This window comes from Peromyscus leucopus, chromosome 5, assembly GCF_004664715.2.
Source record: "Peromyscus leucopus breed LL Stock chromosome 5, UCI_PerLeu_2.1, whole genome shotgun sequence".
Lineage (NCBI taxonomy): Eukaryota > Metazoa > Chordata > Mammalia > Rodentia > Cricetidae > Peromyscus > Peromyscus leucopus.
Window position 1 is genome coordinate 32,649,844 of NC_051067.1, and position 19,206 is coordinate 32,669,049.

The window sequence follows — 19,206 nt, forward strand, 5'->3', positions numbered from 1 at the left end:
TTTTCTGTGTGTCAATTTTAAGAAATAAACAGCAAGAAAATCAGGGCATTGGGTTTAACTGATGTTAAAGGGCAGACGCCTATCATTACACTTACTGTGTGATCAGGGATCAGGGTTACCTTTTGCATTCACCAGTACTGTCAATGTAAACTTCTAATGGCCTGTTTGACTTTTAGGAGCAGCGGCTTTTGATAGTCCTGAGCAATTGCTGCTATTTAGAACGTCACACCTTCCTAAACATAGCAGAACATTTTGAAAAGCACAACTTCCAAGGAATAGAAAAAATAACACAGGTGAGTACTTTGGTATTCAGTAGACAAGTCCAGTGCTTTGCCACACAGTTTTCTCAGCGCCTCTTTGGCTCCCCTACGCTCCAATTCCTCAGCCGTCCACACCCATTACCCTCACCTGACCTATCAGGGAATGATTTCCTTCCTTGCCTGGAACTGTTAATGTAGCACTGCTTTTTTCTGGAGCAAAGCTTTCTCCTGGTTGAAGTGATTTGCTTAACCCTGTCAGAGCTGTTCAAAAGTCAGGCAAGACAATTAGGAGAGAAAACATCAAAAGTAAATCTTTAAGAATCTTGCCATATGGCTCCTGTTGGGGTTAAACCTTTAGGCACTACTGACAGCACCCCTGGTCCTGACTGCAGGGAGACCTCTTCCTGTTAATCTAGCCTGTTCCTCCCCTCTTCCTCTCCCTGTCATTGAAGCCCTGCCTGACTGTTTAAGCCCGGGCATGCGCACATCCTGCTCTCTAGCCTCTGGCCCCTTCCTTCCTGGCTTAACCAGAACTTGTATGTGCTTTGCGCTCCGCCTGCTGGATGTAGGCAAAAGTGTATGTGCAGATCGGTGGGCTGCTGTCATGTTTGAGAATGTTCACTCTCTTGTTTATAATTTTTCACATAAGCAGCAGAGGAAAAAATGAAGTACCTTGTTGTAAAGGTTGCTAGTTCCTGAGCAAAGTTTATCAGATTTCTAGGTAAAACTGAGCCAACTGTCTAATGCCAGTGCACTTTTCTCAGCGAAGAAAACAAGCAAGATAAGCATCTTGTTAATCATGTAATCAGTTTACTCTCAGTGGACGATCTACTTTTTATAAATGATGCTTCCAGTTCATAAACTAGCTTGGGTTTTTTTTTTTTTTTTAGAATGAAAATGTCAGAGTGGGTGGCTCTGTCTTGTTTTCCTGCCTTTTCGTAAAGATTAATCACCCTGCTGATAAATGCTGTGACTTAAGGCTTTGAGGCCAAATGTCTACTTTATTTCCAGAAAATTTTCATGTTCATAATTACAAGATCTGTGGAAAATGGGTACTTTGTTTTTATTCAGTCATGCTAATGTGTCTATATAAAGAATGTTATTAAAATATGTGAAGTGATGAAGACTTGCATAGGTTAGAAGCACTGTGATTTTACTCTCAGTTTTTGTGAAGGAATAAGCAGAAATTATGTTGCCTTCGTTTATACTGTTAAGCAGAACGAAGCTGGCGCAAAGGAAGGTTTCTGATATCTTTTCCTATCTTTGTCTAAATCACAGAGAAAGGTACTATGAGGACCCAGGGACAGCTCAGAAGAAGCAATAGGGTTTTTGCCCACTCAGCATTGTTTTTAAAAATTACTTCTTGAATGTCTTGAAATTACTCGGTTGTGTCTGAAATGAACAGAGTAACGTGGTTTGGACCACAGCACACCTGCTCACTCTACTGTGGGCCGAAGCTCTTATTTCCATGGTGTCAAGCAGGTAAAACCCACTTGCTGTTCTGAAGAGAAAGGGTCACTCACAGCCCTTATTTTTCACAGTTCCCTTTCCAGTGACAATAACTCTAGATGCCTGCCAAGAAAATCATGGGGAGGTCACTGTGGACAGCCGTCTCTCCTGTTTCTGTATGGTGGGTCATGCTCTCTTAGAGGGTCTCTCTCCCATTTCACTGGATGCCAGGCCTTCTCTCAGTTCCTACTGTGGGCTGTGCTGCCTGGTGGGGCAGGAGAAGAGGCTTTTCCACGATTGTTCCTCCTCCTCTCTCTTCCTCCTTTCCTGCTGCCTTTCCTTTTCCCGTCCCAGTTTCTTATTGGTGCTCTGCCAGTAGAAGCCTGAAAACAACCGTTTCTAAAATTCCTTTCACCTTGTTTCTTAATTAATTGTTTAATTATCTTGTTTCTTTTGTACATTTATTATGGTGTGCATGCCATGACCTTCCGGTGGAGGTCAGAGGACAGCTCGTGGAGCTCTTTCCCTCCTTCCACTGTGTGGGTCCCGGGGCTTGAACTCAGGTCATCGGGCTTGGTAGCCAGCACCTTTACCAGCCCTGTCATCTCTCTGGCACCTTCATTTTGTCTTTATCTTCAAAGTAGAGTTGATTTAATATAGAAATAGTATATACATTATTAAAATTGAAAGGTAGAATGATTTCACAGATATAATTGTATTTACTTTTATGGTATTTTTCATGTGTATTGTTATTCATATGTATGTGTTCATATGGGGGGGCGTGTCTGTGTAGGTCACAGGCCAACATGTCAGGGGTTTGACCCTCTTTTCTCCCTTATTTTTTGAGGCAGGTTCTCTCATTGAACCTAGACCTCACCAATTTGGCAAGGCTGGTTGGCCATCAAGTCCTGGGTCATAGGTCCTCACCACTGTAACTGGGATTCAAGCTTAGGTCCTTATGCTTGTGTATGGAGCACTGACCCAGCTAGCCATCTCCCCGGCCCCTCGTATGATCTTATTTAATGTAGAATCTCTGAGAAGTAAATGAGGATGATATTTTAGTTCTGTGATTTTCATAGGGGCAGAGGTGCAGAGAGTGTGTGTGTGGACTTCACTTGAAAGTAGCAGGGACTTGAAAATAACGCTTTTGATTCCAAGTCCTGAGTGCTTCCAGCCTCATATTATATCCTAAGGCCAAGAATGGAACAGGTCTCATGATGATATACCCCAAGGAAATGAAAATAGGATTTAGGATTTGTATAATTGTAGATTCTTCCTGACTTGAGAATGCAGACATTGATCAAGTCTGGTATTAAATGCTTCTAACTTCAGAAACTCCACTCAGGAGGGTGAAGGAGACAGTTTCTTTTTGTCACAAATCCAGAGAAGATCCTTTATATCCAGCCACCAATTTAAAGTATTTTCTATTGCTTGATCCTTATGTACTAGATGTAACATAGTTTATTATTTTTAGCTTAACTGAGTATACTTATTTGATATTTTAAATTTGTGGCCCTTTGAATGTATTGATGGGCATGGATGCAGCTTTGTTTCTTTCCTGCTGTGTTATATGTGTCTATGCTTGTTTTAGCTTCCCCATTTCTTCATCAGAGTACATTAAGTTTTGCTAAGAAGCTCTTTTTGTACAATAAATTACTTGTAAATTAATTCATCTTAGAGTTTAAGGTTCTCTAGACAAGTAAGTTGAGCAAATGTGTTCCCTCGTAGCAAATACTGAACTAAAAATTTGACTGTTTAGCTGCCTCACATTCACTCCTTCTATGTATGGGAAAGGCAAAGAGATCCATACATGTATAAACACACAGTGGGGGCTGAGGATGTAGCTCGGCAGTAGAGTAGGTTTGCTTGCCTCATGGTTCCATCCACAGTACCACAAGAAAAAAAAATGAAAAAGTGTAGGAAATGAGGAAGGAGTGAGGGTGAAGGGAGAGGAAAAAAGAGAAATATACATTAGTCAAGTCAAGAACCTATCATTGACAGCGTAGTCTCCAATGCAGACTTTAGAAAAGCTTTCAGAAAAGGAGATGAAAGGTTCAGGCTCAGGACATGGTTTCAGAGGTAAGAGAGACTGGGTTGCCTTCTGTGTCTTTACAAAGCTGTGAAGGGATAGGAACAAGTGAGTGCAATGACCACCTCTCCGGGGTAGAATGGGAGGGTCTCAAGTTGGAAACCTCTCATCTGAGCAGGTGAAAGCACCTATCTTTCACTATCTCTACAGCACTTGTATACTCTGAACGTGTGGTTTTTGTTTCCTCATCACCCTGGCACAGTTTCTTTTAGTGATCAAATCTACCCACAGCTTTACCATTAATGCCAGTGATGCCCAAAGGCATGAACCTTCCACCTCCTCCCTGGACTCGATGTCTGTTTCCTACCACACATCTTCACTAGACATTCCTAGTGGGATTTCAGAGCTTCTGACCAGCATCCCCAAGCTAAAGTCCTCTTTCTTTTGATGTCTTTCCTGTCAGAGACAGTCACCATTGGGTCAGCCAGCCAGAACCCTTTTCTTTATTGATTGATATAGCTGTTTTAAATGTTAGATGCTAATTATGTATATTTGTAGAGTACAGTGTGATGGTTTGATCTGTGATACATGGTAGAAAGATTCAGTCAGTTTAATTAGCATTTCCATCCACTCATTAACCATGTTTTGTGGTGAGAACATTAAAAATGTATTATCTGGGTAATTTTTAAAGCTAAAATACTTGTTAGGTACTCCATGCTGTAGTTCCCTGAACCAAATTCCTCCAGTCTGTGAAACTTCAATCTTCATGCCTTTGATCAAATCTCTCCTTTTCTCATACCGCAGCCTCTCCTCCCATAGTTTCTGGACAGCTGTCTGCTTTGTGTCTATGAAATTGACTTCACAAAGATAACTATTCTTCCTATAGGTGAGATTACACAGTATTTGTGTTCCTGTGCCTAGCTTATGCCACTAACTACAGTGTCCTCTATTTTTATAAGGCTGTGTAGTAGTCTGTGTGTAATTACCACCTTTTCTTTATTTATTCATTTGCTTTTGTGGTTGTTTTTTCTTGAAATAAGGTCTTATATTTCAGTTTGGCCTCAAACTCAATATGTAGTTGAGGATGACCTTGACCTTCTGATCCTCTGTCTTCATCTCTCAAGTGTTGGGATTACAGCATACATAAATATAACCAGTTTTATGCAGTGCTGGGGACTGCACCCAACACATGCTAGGGAAGCATTCCACCAACCGAGTCACATTCCCAACTCGTCTGTATTCTTCTGCTAATGGGAATTGGTTTTGACTGCATCCCTCATGATACTTTATGCTGCACACTTGTCATCTGAAGCCCCAGATCTTCTGGATCATCCTCTACTCACTTGCACTCCTGTTCTTGTCTTGAGTCTGGCCTTTCTCCTCATCTGACCCTGTTGTATTTCAAGAACCTGCTTTGCAGATGCACTTTTTATCCCCTCCCTCCCCCCCTTTTCCCCTGATATCCAACTCATCCTTCACAGAGTATCCAGTGAGCATCCAGAAACAAATCTGACTGTAGTTTTTCCTCCTTCCCATATTCCTGAGCCTCTCCTTGCCTGGAGAAGGAAACCTAAATGCCCCTGGCTTGTGCTTGTGGGGGCTTTCATCCCTCTCCCAAACTTTAGAGTACTGTCATTCACCTCATTTGATCCATCCGTCTTTCCCATTCATTTGTTCTTTCAGCTACTCATTCAACACCAGATTCCTGTGCTCTGTTGAAAGAACATTTGCCTGTGGCTTTCCCTGTCTGTGAAGATTGGCCTTTCTTTAATTAATCTCAGCTTGACAAAGTCTTGTTGCCTTCTGAACCATTGACCTTTTCATCATGTGACATTTCCTTCCTACCACTGGATGGTACCCAACCGTACACTCTCATTAGCTCATCAGCCATAAAACATCCTCCCCTTTAGTCTCCACAGTGCTTCAGCTTTGCCATTGTTCATGGATCCTCATCACTAGTTCTCAGTACTGATTAGGGATGTTTCTTCAGCTCTTTCATTCATTATATCTTCACGTGTGTCTCATCTTGCTGAAATTGACTGTTCATTAGAATTATATTTCAGTTAGTTCTCATCTCTAGAAACTTGGTTTTTCTGAGGAGTAGCAAGGAAGGGAAAACAACTAACTTACTGTGGAATGATTTTGAACACCAGTGGTAGAGGTAATTGGTAGTGAAGTTCTTCAAAGTATCCTTCAGATGGGGGTGAGGGGCTAAATCCAACAGTCTATGAAGGTTCGTGATCACGCCATTGAGAAGGAGACTGGAGCGAAAGAGTAAAGCCTCATCCTTGGGTATAAGATGGGTTACAGAACAGTCACAGAAAATGAATACACCATTTGGGGTGGAGCTATATTCACCACTCAGATTTAGTAAGTCCCTGAGACCCACTGCAAGGGAAGGCTAGTGGCCAGGGCCATTGACTTGCATCCTGCGTCATCCTCTTTGCTTTTTTTCAGTTAATAGTGACACCTCTTATTATCAATTAGTTTTTTGTTCCAAATTTATTTATTTATTTTATATTTATTTATTTTATTTTACAATAATATTCAGTTGTTCCAAATTTACTTATTCATTTATTTATTTTGGGTTTTTCGAGACATGATTTCTTTGTGTAACTGTATCTGTCCTGGAACTTGCTTTGTAGACTAGGCTGGCCCCCAACTCACAGAGCCTGCCTTTGCTCCAAAGTGCTGGGATTAAAGGCATGTGCTACCACTGCCTGGCTCTTCAAATTAAGTTTTGAAGATTTATCTTGCTGATATATGTCTGTATATGCCATGTATGTTTGGGTGCCCACGGAGGCCAGATGAAGGCATTAGCTCTCCTGGGGTTGGAGTTACAGATGGTTGTAAGCCAACAAATGAAAGCCCTGGAAATTGAACCCTGGTCCTGTAGCAAGTGCAAAGCTTTTTAAAAGAATGACCTCGATTGACTTTTGAGTTTGTCCATTTTCTCATTGTTATCAGACTTCCTGGAATAAAACTGTAATAACCTCTTTTTAGCCTGCCAGTGTAGTGTATTCACTTTCATTTCTGTTACTGGACATTTCCCCCCCACCCCATTTTTTAGGGAGTAAGTGTGCAGGAATGTGTGTATGTATGTTCATATGTATGCAGCTATATTTGTGTGTGTGCAGGTGTGCATGGTTTAAATGCACTTGCATATAGAGGTCAGGGTTCAACCTCATATGTCATTCCTTATGAGCTGTCCATGTTGGTTTTTTGAGACAGAGTCTCTTACCAAGAACTGTTGCTCACTGATCATGCTAGGCTGACTGGCTAGTAATTTCCGGGTGTTTGCCTGTCTCAGCCTCCCCATTGTGGGTATTAAAAGTTTGTGTCACCACAACTGTCTTTTTATGGCCTGGATCTTTGACATGAGTGGCTTTCTAAGTAGATACATGACATTTTCTTTATCAACTGAGTGGTCTCCCAGCCCCAGCTTCATTTCCAGAATGGCCTTGCCAGAAACTTTGCTTTGCTCCCCTTCCTCCCTGCTCTTCCTTTTCCCTCTTCCCTTCTCCTCTTCCTCCCTGCTCTTCCTTTTCCCTCATCCCTTCTTCCCCTTCCTCCCTGCTCTTCCTTTTCCCTCATCCCCTTCTCCTCTTCCTCCCTGCTCTTCCTTTTCCCTCATCCCTTCCTCTTCTTCCTCCCTGCTCTTCCTTTCCCTCATCTCTTCCTCCCTGCTCTTCCTTTTCCCTCATCCCTTCCTCCACTTCCTCCCTGCTCTTCCTTTTCCCTCATCCCCTTCTCCTCTTCCTCCCTGCTCTTCCTTTTCCCTCATCCCTTCCTCCTCTTCCTCCCTGCTCTTCCTTTTCCCTCATCCCTTCCTCTTCTTCCTCCCTGCTCTTCCTTTCCCTCATCTCTTCCTCCCTGCTCTTCCTTTTCCCTCATCCCCTTCTCCTCTTCCTCCCTGCTCTTCCTTTTCCCTCATCCCCTTCTCCTCTTCCTCCCTGCTCTTCCTTTTCCCTCATCCCTTCCTCCTCTTCCTCCCTGCTCTTCCTTTCCCTCATCTCTTCCTCCCTCCCTCCTTTCCCACCTGCCCTCTCATCCCCTAGCGCTTTTTGCAGCACCAGGTATTTAACCCAGGACCTTGCACATACTAGGCAGGTATTCTACTCCTGAGCTACATCCCACATTTTTCTTTTTTCAAAAAACCCATATACTTTGAAACCTATGTTTGGTATTAATGGTTTTCCAACTGAATTTGTTCCCTTCCACTTTATTTTCTATTTTATTTGCTGCTTGGGAGTTTAAACCATTAATTCTAAGTCTTTCTTCTTTTAAACTTCTCTCTTAAACATCTGCAGCTCAAGTTTCTTTCCTCGCTGCCTCATCTCCACATGGGTTTAGGTATGACCCCTTTCTGTTGTCAGCCACTTTTTGCTTAAGAATTTCTTGTTGAGGGCTTGGAGGGGGCCATTCCTAAGGACCAGCAAGTCTTTGACATGCTAAGCATATGCTCTACCACTGAACTGTACTCCCTACCCTCTTTTAATATTATTTTAGGCCAGGTGGTGGTGGCACACACCTTTAATCTCAACACTTGGGAGGCAGAGGCAGGCAGATCTCTGTTGAGTTCAAGGCCAGCCTGGTCTACAGAGCAAGATCCAGGACAGGCACCAAAACTATTACACGGAGAAACCCTGTCTCTAAAAACCAAAAAAAAAAAAAAAAAAAATTACTTTAAAGAATCTTTGGAGCTGGAGAGATAGCTCGGTAGTTAAAAACACTTGCTGTTACAACAGAGGACATTGGTTTGGTTCCCAGTACCCACATGGCAGCTCACAACCCTCTGTAGCTCTACTTCCAGGAGATCTGATGTCCTATTCTGGGCCTCCGCAGGCACCCCCATACAAGTGGTGCACATAGATACATGCAGACAAAACACATAAAACAAAAACATTTTTTAAACAAATACTTATTTAGAACTTATATTTCACTTTTCTAGGATGGTTCTAATCTTTTCGGTTTATATTTGTAGATAGTAGGCATGGAGGACTTTGGGAAAGAACTTAGATTCATTTTCTGCCACTGTTTTCCTTCTTCCCCAGTCTGATTTGTTTGACTCTAGGTCAGTGCCCTTTCTCACAAATGTATATGATACATTCCTTGAATGCTTTCATAACCAAATGTGCATTTCTGCACTTAGTTAAGGGATCGACATGGTTCTGAGTTTGGGTTCTTTTACTCCTGTAGATACTTGCAGTGATCTCAGGTTTGAGGATGGCATTTCAGAACTCACACTGATCCTTTATTCTCTGTAGGTGTTGCTACTTTCTTCTCAAAACATGAAAGATTCTCACCTCCCTCTGCCCCATATTCACTTAGAAACTGAAAACTTGTAGCATGTGCCTAGATATGTAGTGTCATCAGTCTAGCTTGGAGCTCAGCGATCTGCTATAGCTCAAACTGGCTCAAACTCCAGTGAAAATGTCGTCTTTGCTTGTGGAGTTGGTGCTCTTCTCTTGTTGCTCATTTGTCCCCCTTGACTTTCTGTGGGTTTGTGTTATACAGCCACCTGGAACCCGTCTTCCAGCTTTAGATTTCTCTGTGTGTCACTTTGTGCTTTGAACGACAAGCTGCCTGTCACTTCAGTCCCTTTGGAAATTATATGTCATGTCTCCATAAAATCATGTTCTGTGATTGACTCTAGCTCCCTTCTGAAGGATTGCCATTGTGTTCTGTTCCTGCTGTTGCTCTCATCACTGGTTGGTGGGTACTTGGGTTCCTAGTAAGTAAACTCCTTAGATGTGCATTCCACTTTCTTGTCAGTTTGTTGAAGTTGAGGTATGGTGTTCCAAAAACCTGTGTGTCCCTCGGGTAAATGGCATGAAAGAAGATTGGCCATGCTCCACTACAGAGTACCCTGGGCCAGCACACCTTTGTTGTCAGATGGTATCTTAGTCATTTGAGTGCCATTGAAACTAAGCCCACTCCTGTAAGGCTGATGCCAACCTCTCTGTCTGCTTTGCCCTTACTGCCAACAGGAGCTACAGCTGTCCTGTGCTGAACTATGCCTACTTCTGGGCCTCTGCAATACTCAAACCAGGACTCTCTAGTAGCATCTTTGGTGTGTTGTTTGAACCACGAGGGAGCAAGACCTGTATTTTGTGTCTGTGTGGAGTAACTATAGTATAAATTCAGACTGCTCAGGTCTTAGACACATCTCAGTCTTGCCAACATGTGATTGGAGGATGCCAGGGTAGCCACAGACAGGTTATTAGAGCAGGATGCCTTGAAATGACATCACTGATGTGTAACACTGCAGTTGGTGCCCTTTGTATTGTAGGTTACTGGCTATTTAGTATTTATACTATGTGGGCGTCTGCTGGAGTCCACCTCCAACCTGCTCCCACCTTTTGAAGGGTTCTTGGGCGGAGGAGAGAGGAATGAGGAAATATTAGATAGATTGGGAGAAGGAGATGATAAGAAAGACAGACACAGGATAGCTTCGGGAGGGCCCTGGTTCAATAACCAGCCATGCTAGGCGGTTATTCAAAAGGACTTTTTATACAAATGCCAAGGGGAGAGGCAAAAGACCTCCCTCTTGCAAGATCCAAGCACACTGTACAGCCAAGTGTAGACCCTTCAAAACACCTGGTAACTATGCCCATGGTCAAATCATCCTATTATGCAGCTTGCTGGGTAAAGCAAGCCCAGATTCTCTGACCATGAGTAAGTGCCCACTAGGAAGCCTCTGTGGTTCTCCACAATACTACCAGTTTGCTCTGCCTACAGAATGAAAGTTTAAAGTATTCTGAAGCATAACCTCTACTCCATAGATGGGAACTGTTTCTTACTGTGTAAAATAGCCACTCTAATAGTTCTTATTACTAAGGTAGATAAGCTGGAAACCTGAACTTTGTAGACAATGCTCTTTTTAAAATACATTGTATATTTACTTGCATTATTTCATTTTTCCTTCACTCTTAAATGGGTATCTTATACTCTTTGTTTTGTGTTGTAGGTTAGCATGGCATCACTGAAAGAACTAGACCAACGACTCTTTGAAAATTACATTGAGCTAAAAGCAGATCCTATTGTCGGATCCTTGGAACCTGGGATATATGCAGGCTATTTTGACTGGAAAGACTGCTTGCCTCCAGCAGGTAAGTCTAGAAGCATTCTCGGCTTCTCCACATGTTAGCTAGGGTGATAGTTGTAGATAGTCTTCTGTCAACCAAGATGTGTTTAAACTGTTTTTCTTTATATTCATGCTTTCATATTCCTACCAAAGATAGGACATTTGTTATTTTTACTACTGGTTTAAATCATTTGTGATAGTGGAATTCAGTACTATTCCTTATGCATACGTAGTAGCTTATTCTTTACCTCCTGAGAACCATTAATTATACCTTATGATCATGGGTGGCTTAGAGATGCAGAATGTCTTCCTACATTACTCCCTTTCCACGTAGATATTAGAGTGACTGACAGCTTTATTCTGTGATCTTGTGAGTGTTGGCAAAAAAATTTAAAGAAATTTAGTCCCTTGCAATACCTAATTGTTGCTGAAAGTGTAAAAGATAGAAGGGAAACGTGCAGAAATAAGATTATTACAGTAATTCAAGGAGAAAAAAATCAGTGCACAGGATGGTTGGTGGTGGAGTACCAGTGTTAAGTTTGTGGGATAGCTGAAAGCAACTTCTGTCACTTTAGATCTTTTTTAAATAGCTATTGCTTTTTCAATCAAATAAATATTTTAAATTACTCTATGTGTGTGTACAAGTGTGTGTGTGTGTGTGTGTGTGTGTGTGTGTGTGTGTGCACCATGATCTGAGCCCTCTTATAAACTTTCTGGTTGACCAAATAGTTGTTTCTTTTTCTAAACTACTATGGACTGCATGAACTCCTGTTTCTGTGGGAGTGGCCGTGCTGATATTAACCCCCAGTTCCTCTTGGGTCTGCCAGTGGCTGTTGGCTAAGGAGTTTGTCCTGATCATCATTCTCACTGTGATTGTCCTTTTTATTATATGTCACTCTTACTAGATGGCAGTGAGCTTATTTACTGTTGAACTATCTTTGGTTTTTATTGTGCACTATTTACATTTAGTAATTCCCAAACCAGAATCATTAAATACCTTTTTAATATGAACATGATTATTTAATTTTTAAAACAGCAACTCCCTTTTTTTATTAGCATGCAATCATTGTACATGCTTCTCTGCGGTGTTTTCATACAGGTGTATCCTGGACTTGTACCATACTCCCTGCCCCTCAATGACGGTCTCTTGACATCGTCTCATCTCTCTTGCTGATTCCCTTCCTCACACCAAGTCTTCCCTTCCTTCTGTTTTCACATCATGTGTGTTAATAAAATCTAGACTCTGCATGTGAGAGAACATGCAACATCTGTTTTTCTTACAGTGGCTTGTTTTGTGATAACCTCCAGTTCCATCTGTTTGCCGCATAACTTCATTGTTCTTTATGAGCAAGTAAAACTCTACTTTCTTTTCTTAATTGAAAATAGATCCTGCTCTCATACTATACATCCCGACCACAGTTTCCACTCCCTCCACTCCTCCCTGCTCCCCCCTCGTCTCCCCTCTCTCCTTGATCCAGTCCGCCTCTGTCTCCCTTCAGAAAAGATCAGGCCACCAGTAGACAACAACCAAATATGACAAAACAAAATACAATAAGACAAGACAGAAGCCGTCAAACCGAAGCTGGACGAGTCAACCCGACAATGGGAAAAGAGTCGCAGGTGCAGGCAAAAGAGTCAAAGACACAGCTGCTTCCACTGTCAGCAGTTCACACAAGCAAAGTAACAGCCACAGCATACACGCTGGGGAACTGGTGCAGACTCCTGTAGGCCCCGTACTTGCTGCCTTAGTCTCTGAGATCTCAACCAGCAACTTAACAGCACACCTGAAAGCTCCAGAGCAAAAAGAAGCAAACACACCCAAGAGGAGTAGACAGCAGGAAATAATCAAACTCAAGGCTAAAATCAATAGAATAGAAACAAAGAGAACAATACAAAGAATCAGTGAAACAATGAGTTGATTCTTTGAGAAAGTAAAGATTGACAAAGCCTTATCCAAGATAACTAAAAGATAGAGAATATCCAAATTATAAAATCAGAAATGAAAAAGGGGGCAAAGCAACAGACACTGAGGAAATCAAAGGCATAGTTTAAAAACCTGTGCTCCACCAAATTAGAAAATCTAAAAGAAATGGACAATTTTCTTGATAGGTATCACTTACCAACCAAGGTTAAATTAAAATCAGATAAACAACTTAAATAGACCTCTAACCCCCCAGGAAATAGAAGCAGTCTTTAAAAGTCTCCCAACCAAAATAAACCCAGGCCCAGATGGTGTTAGCTCAGATTTCTGCCAAATTTTCAAAGAAGCACAAACACCATTACTCCTCAAATTATTCCACAAAATAGAAACAGAAGAAACATTGCCAAATTCATTTTATGAGGCCACGGTTACCTTGATACCCAAATCACATAAAGACTCAACAAAGAAAGGGAATTACACACCAATTTCCCTTATGCATGTAGGTGTAAAAATACTCAATAAAATATTTGTAAGCTGAATCCAGGAACATATCAAAAAGTCATCCTACGTGATCAATTAAGGTTCATCCCAGAAATGCCAGGATGTTTCAACATACAAAAATCAGTAAATGTAATCCACCAAATAAACAAACTGAAAGGAAAACAAAACATGATCATCTCACTAGATTTGGAAAAAGGCCTTTGACACAATCCAACACCCCTTCATGATAAAGCTCTTGGAGAGATTAGGGATACAAGGGACATACCTACACATAATAAAGGCAACCTACAGCAAACCTATAGCCAACATCAAATTAAATGGAGAGAAAGTCAAAGTGATTATTCTCAAATCAGATAGTCCACTCTCTCCGTATCTATTCAATACAGTACTTGAAGTCTTAGCTAGAGCAATAAGATAACTGAAGGAGATCAAAGGGATACACACTGAAAAGGAAGAAGTTAAAGTATCGTTATTTGCAGATGACATGATAGGGTACACAAGTGACCCTAAAAATTCCATCAGGGAACTCCTACAGCTGATAAATACCTTCAGTAATATGGTGGGATACAAGTTTAACTTAAAATCAGTAGCCCTCCTATATACAAATGACAAATAGAGAAAGAAACTAAGGAAACAACACCTTTTACAATAGCCACAAATAATATAGAATATCTTGGGATAACTAACCAAGCAAGTGAAAGACTTACATGAGAAAAACTTCAAGTATTTGAAGAAAGGAATTGAAGAAGATATCAGAAGACAGTAAGATCCCCCATGCTCATGGATCAGTAGGATTAACACATTTAAAATGGTCATCTTACCAAAAGCAATCTACAGATTCGGTGCAATCCCTATCAAAATTCCAAAACAATTCTTGACAGACCTTGAAAGGACAATTCTCAACTTCATATGGAAAAACAAAAAACCCAGGAGTGCTAAAACAATCTTGAGCAATAAAAGAACTGCTGGAGGTATCACTATCCCTCATCTCAAGCTGTAGTAAAGAACTATAGTATTAAAAACTACATGGTATTGCCATAAAAACAGACATGTTGATCAATGAAATTGAATTGAATACCTAGACATAAATCCACACTCCTATGGACACCTGATTTTTTATAAAGAAGTCACTTCAACAGAAACCCTTTCTTTATCGCTGTTACAGTCACCCAGGCTGATCCTAAAACTTGAGTTGTACAAAGAATGCCACAGCAAATGGTTATGGAGGTGTGCGTGTGGAGTAGACTTAGATTGCATAGCAGTATTTTTAGTGTTCAAGGACCCTCCACCCTGATTTCTATGTTCCTGAGCTAATTTAACTCCCTTCCCAATCCTCTTTAACATTTGTTGACATCATTTTCTTGATAATCATTGTGGCTAGGGTGAAATGAAATCTTAGTGTAGTGTTTATTTGCATTTCCCTAATAGCTTAGCATCCAATGTTTTCTTTTCTTTTCCTTCTTTCTTCCCTCCTTCCTTCCTTTTTTTTTTTTTTTTTAAGACAGGGATTCTCTGTATAGTTTTGCTTGTTCTAGAACTTGCTTTGTAGACCAGGCTGGCCTCGAACTCACAGAGATTCGCCTGTCTCTGCCTCCTGAGTGCTGGGATTAAAGGCATGTTCCATCACTACCTGACTTGAATATGTTTGAACACTAAAGACAAATTTGAACACTAAAGACAACCTTGATATTTCTTGATACTGCTTTCTAATCATTAAAATGAATGTTTGTGGCTCTGCCTTTTCCTCTGTGCTCTCATTCCTCTGTACTACTATAAGAAAATGCCTCCAGCTAGGTAGTTTATGGAGAATAAGGTTGGGAGTCTAAAATTAAGGTGTAGATTCAGTGGTACTGTGTAGCTGTGTCCTTCAGAGAGGACAATGCCTGTATCCTCACAGGAAGTGGTAGAAGAAACTAACTTACTCTTCAAGACCCTTTGTAAGGCACTCATCAATTTACCTTTCTAAGTGATGTTCATGTGACTTAATATTATTTGTAATTATCGATACACTGTATTGCTGCATTAATTGTAGTCAGTAAGCATAATGAATGTGTGACTAATATCCAGCTCTGAGTATACAAAAAAAGGTAGAGTTGATGTCAGCAAATAAAATTATGCTACACCATTAATGAAGCATTTATTTCAGCTGAATGTTTCAGTATTAATTCCTATAAAAGTGAAATATTTCTGCTAACACTTCAAAAGGATCAGTTGTAATGACAACTTGTAAACTATAAGTGAACTTTGAAGTATTTCTCCCTAAATACCTTCTGGTTTCCTAGGTAATGGAACCCAGCAGTCAGTCCCCTCTGTTTGCACCTGTGTGTGCCCCTCTCCCTCCCTTCTTCCCTCCCTCCCTCCCTCCCTCCCTCCCTCCCTTGCCTGCCACTAGGCTGTGGAGACTCACTATACCCTTTCCTAGGCCCTAGCCTCTCTCCCTGTGAGACTTCATTGGAGAAAACCAGTTGTTTGTTTGTTTGTTTTGCAAGCAGATGTTAATCAGAGATAGCTTCTTGGGTAAGGGTGGTAGCCCATGTCCACTTTCCCTTCTCAGCACTGGGACACAGTCTGGCTTGAACCTGTGCAGGCCCTGTGTATGATGTCACAGTCTCTGTAAGTTCATATACACATCATTCCTGTTAGGTCTGGAAGACACTGTTTCCTTGGAATCACCCATCCCCTCTGGCTCCAGCAATCTTTCCATCTCTTCTTCCACATAGCTCCGTGAGCCCTGAGGGGATAGGTTTGATTACACCATCCCATTTAGGACTGAGTGTTCCCAAACCTCTTATTCTCTGCACATTGTCCATTTGTGGGTCTCTGCATTCATTCCCATTTGCTGTAAGAGGAAGCTTTTCTGATGATGACAGCTGGGCAAGGCACTGATCTGTGGATATAGCAGTGTCCTTAGGGATCGTCTTACTGCTTTGTTCCTGTAGCAGAACAATAGTATTGGGTTTTCCCGGTTCCTGTGGTCTGCCCAGGTTCAGGTTCTTGGCCACCTGAGCAGTGTCAGGTATGAGTTCCATCTCACAGAGTGGGCCTTAAGTCCCATCAGAGTGGTTGGTTACTCCCACATTTGTGCCACTGTTGCATCCACAGACCACACAGGCAGTCACCATTGTAGATGGAAGGGTTTGTAGTTGGATTGGTGTTTACTTTTTCCTCTGGCAGCATGCAGAATACCCTCCAATACTTCTGTGAACACTAGTCAATAGGAGTGAAAGCCTTAATTAGACACCCACCAGCTTGACTTCTCCATGTTCAGTGAAATATGGAAGTGTTGTCATCAGCAATAGGGTTTTACTGTCAGTTTATAGAGAGCAACCAGTGGCCTTGGCAATAGCCTGAGATGTTTGGAGGTTTCCAAAAGCTCCCCACCCCCAGACTCATGGACATAGTCAGCTTCAGCGCTGGTCATGAGCTGACCCACTGTCCCTCTCCAGCCTCATTGCTCAATATGAGCTATTCTTGTAACTAGCACCCAGCCATGCAGTTATTCTCAGTCCCAGTGTGTGGCATTCTTTCCCAGAGGTCCTTGTACATAGTGTTTCCTCCACTGGACTTCTCACTACCCTGTCAGCTCCAGCTGAGGCCTCTTGATGGGACACAGAGTACACCTTCAATTGCTTGAGCCTGTCCCAGGACTTCTCCCCTGGCTCTTTGCCCTGCCTGAAGTTGTTTTATCCTATGCTGTGTCCACCCTGTAGGACCCAACTCACAATATGCATTCTCTAACAGACTCTTAGCAACTAGTGTGTTGATTCACAAGAAACACTCTGACAAAGTTCCTCCAGCAAGGTACAGTGAGAAAATTAACAGCAATTAAAATGCCAATTAACACTTTAGTTTTTAGGTGAATAGATATTTTCAACAGAATGTCAGATTGAATCAACTATTCTTTTTTTCTTAAGAATTTTTTTGTTCATTTTATATACCAACCACAGATCCCTCTCTCTTCCCCTCTCCCATGCCTTCCCCAGCCTATCCCCCAACCCACCCCCCATTCCCTCCTCCAAAAAGGTAAGGCCTCCCATGGGAAGTCAGCAAAGCCTGGTACATTCAGTTGAGACAGATCCAAGCCCCTCCCTCTGCATCAAGGCTGTGCAAGGTGTCCCACCATAGGTAATGGGCTCAAAAAAGCCATCTCATACATCAGGGATAGATCCTGATCCTACTGCCAGGGGACCCCTTAAGCTGACCAAGCTACACAACTGTTTTATTTATGCAGAGGACCTAGTCCAGTCCCATGGAGGCTCCACAGCTGTTGGTCTAAAGTTCATGAGTTCCCACTAGCTTGGTTGGGTTGCCTCTGTAGGTTTCCCATAAGGGAATAGGATGGTCAAACTGGAACAGGGACAGAGTAGGAGAGCAATGAAAGAGATATCTTGATATAGGGAGACATCATGGGGATAGGAAGAAACCTGGTGCTAGGAAAGTTCCCAGGAATCCATAAGGATGACCCCAGCTTAGACTACTAGCAGTAGTGGAGAGGGTGCCTGAGCTGTCTTACCCCAGTAATCAGATTGGTGAATACCCTAACTGTCATCATAGAGCCTTTATCCAGTAACTGATGGAAGCAGATGCAGAGATCCACAGCCAAGCACCAGGCCAAGCTCTAAAAGTCCAGTTGAAAAGAGGGAAGAGGGATTCTATGAGTAAGGGAAATCAACTATTCTCATTCAGTAAATGTCAAAGAAGGGAACTTTGTTATTAAATATCATAGCAGTTACAAAAATAATAGACAGTGAATCAGCACTTAGCACTAAGGGTCTCTCCTAAAGGCAGCACCACCTCTCTAGAACACTTGTGATAATTCTTTGAGCCTTACAGATCATATGTTATATGTTTGAGTACTTTTCAAAAGTAGATTTCTTCTCTGGGTGTGGAATGTGTGCTAATGCTGGGTCCACTCTTCCTGGGTTCCTGGACTCCTGCTGTGAGCAGCTTAGCTCAGTATGAATGCTGCTTTCGATGAAAACAGATGCCAACTGAGTGAACCTCATCCCTGAAGAAATGCCCAATTCTTTATCCTTCTCTATCCATAACTCTGAAGGAAAAGCTTTCATAACTCCCAGGACGTCTCTTGTTTCACCTAAGAAGTTTTGGGAGGCTGTTTTAATGGTCCTATATTTGATCTGTTCAAAAAATGGAAAAGAGTTTTCTATTTTTGAAAGAGGATAAGCCTAGCTCTTCATCTTTCTAGATCACAACTTCATTGGTAAACTCACTTTGTTTTTCAAACCTTGTCTCCTTTTAACAAACAGTTTAATATATTATAGTCAGTGCCATAAGACCATTTGTACAATGCTTTGGACATTTGGTTATAATTTCTGTGTCTGCCAAGCATTTTTCAATAAAGCTTAATTTTGGCCTTACTTGTCCTCAATGTGTAATTGATTAACCTTGAGATGGACTGTGGCCTGCATATTTCTTCTTTGCATGTTTTATCTGCTGAAGTATTTATTATGTATTAAATTGATAGCTATAAACTATGTTGTAAGGGTAAACTAATGTCCTATTGTGCAAATCTAACTCATTCTTTTAGGTTTTATCATAGAAAATTTCAGAATAGAACAGAACAACAAATCTTGATTGACCTGTTGGCCAACTCCAGCAGTTACCAGCCCTTGCCCTGTGTGTTCTGTCTGCACTCCTGGACTCCTATTGCCTCCAGGATCTGTTATTTTGAAGTAAATCACAGATATTAGATCATGTCATTTATATGTAAATCACATAAGGATGACCATGAATTAGACTAATTTTTCCAAATGAAATATAACCAATCATAATACTTTCATAAGACTTGGAAGAAAATTAATAGTAATTCCTTAATTTCACCAAATGCCCTGTCACTGTTCAAATTCTAGATGCTTATTACACAGAAGGTATTCACAGGTTTCCCTTGGGTTTCTGTCCTGCTTTGGTTGATGCATCCTTGCTTTGGATGGTTGGTTGG

At 41.5% G+C, this 19,206-nt stretch overlaps 1 protein-coding gene across 4 annotated transcripts in view; it reads left to right on the plus strand.

Annotated features, from left to right (window-relative positions):
* The window catches only part of Exoc2 (exocyst complex component 2), a 177,499-nt gene that overhangs the window by 127,006 nt on the left and 31,287 nt on the right, over window positions 1-19,206 (plus strand). For 3 of the 4 annotated variants that reach the window (XM_028881075.1, XM_037205846.1, XM_028881095.2), the window contains 2 exons: window positions 177-293; window positions 10,709-10,850. In XM_028881075.1, the coding sequence (XP_028736908.1) occupies window positions 177-293; window positions 10,709-10,850 (259 nt within the window). Of the gene's footprint in view, window positions 1-176; window positions 294-9,728; window positions 9,812-10,708; window positions 10,851-19,206 lie in introns of those variants that run through there. The other variant, XM_028881104.1, reaches the window with a different exon arrangement.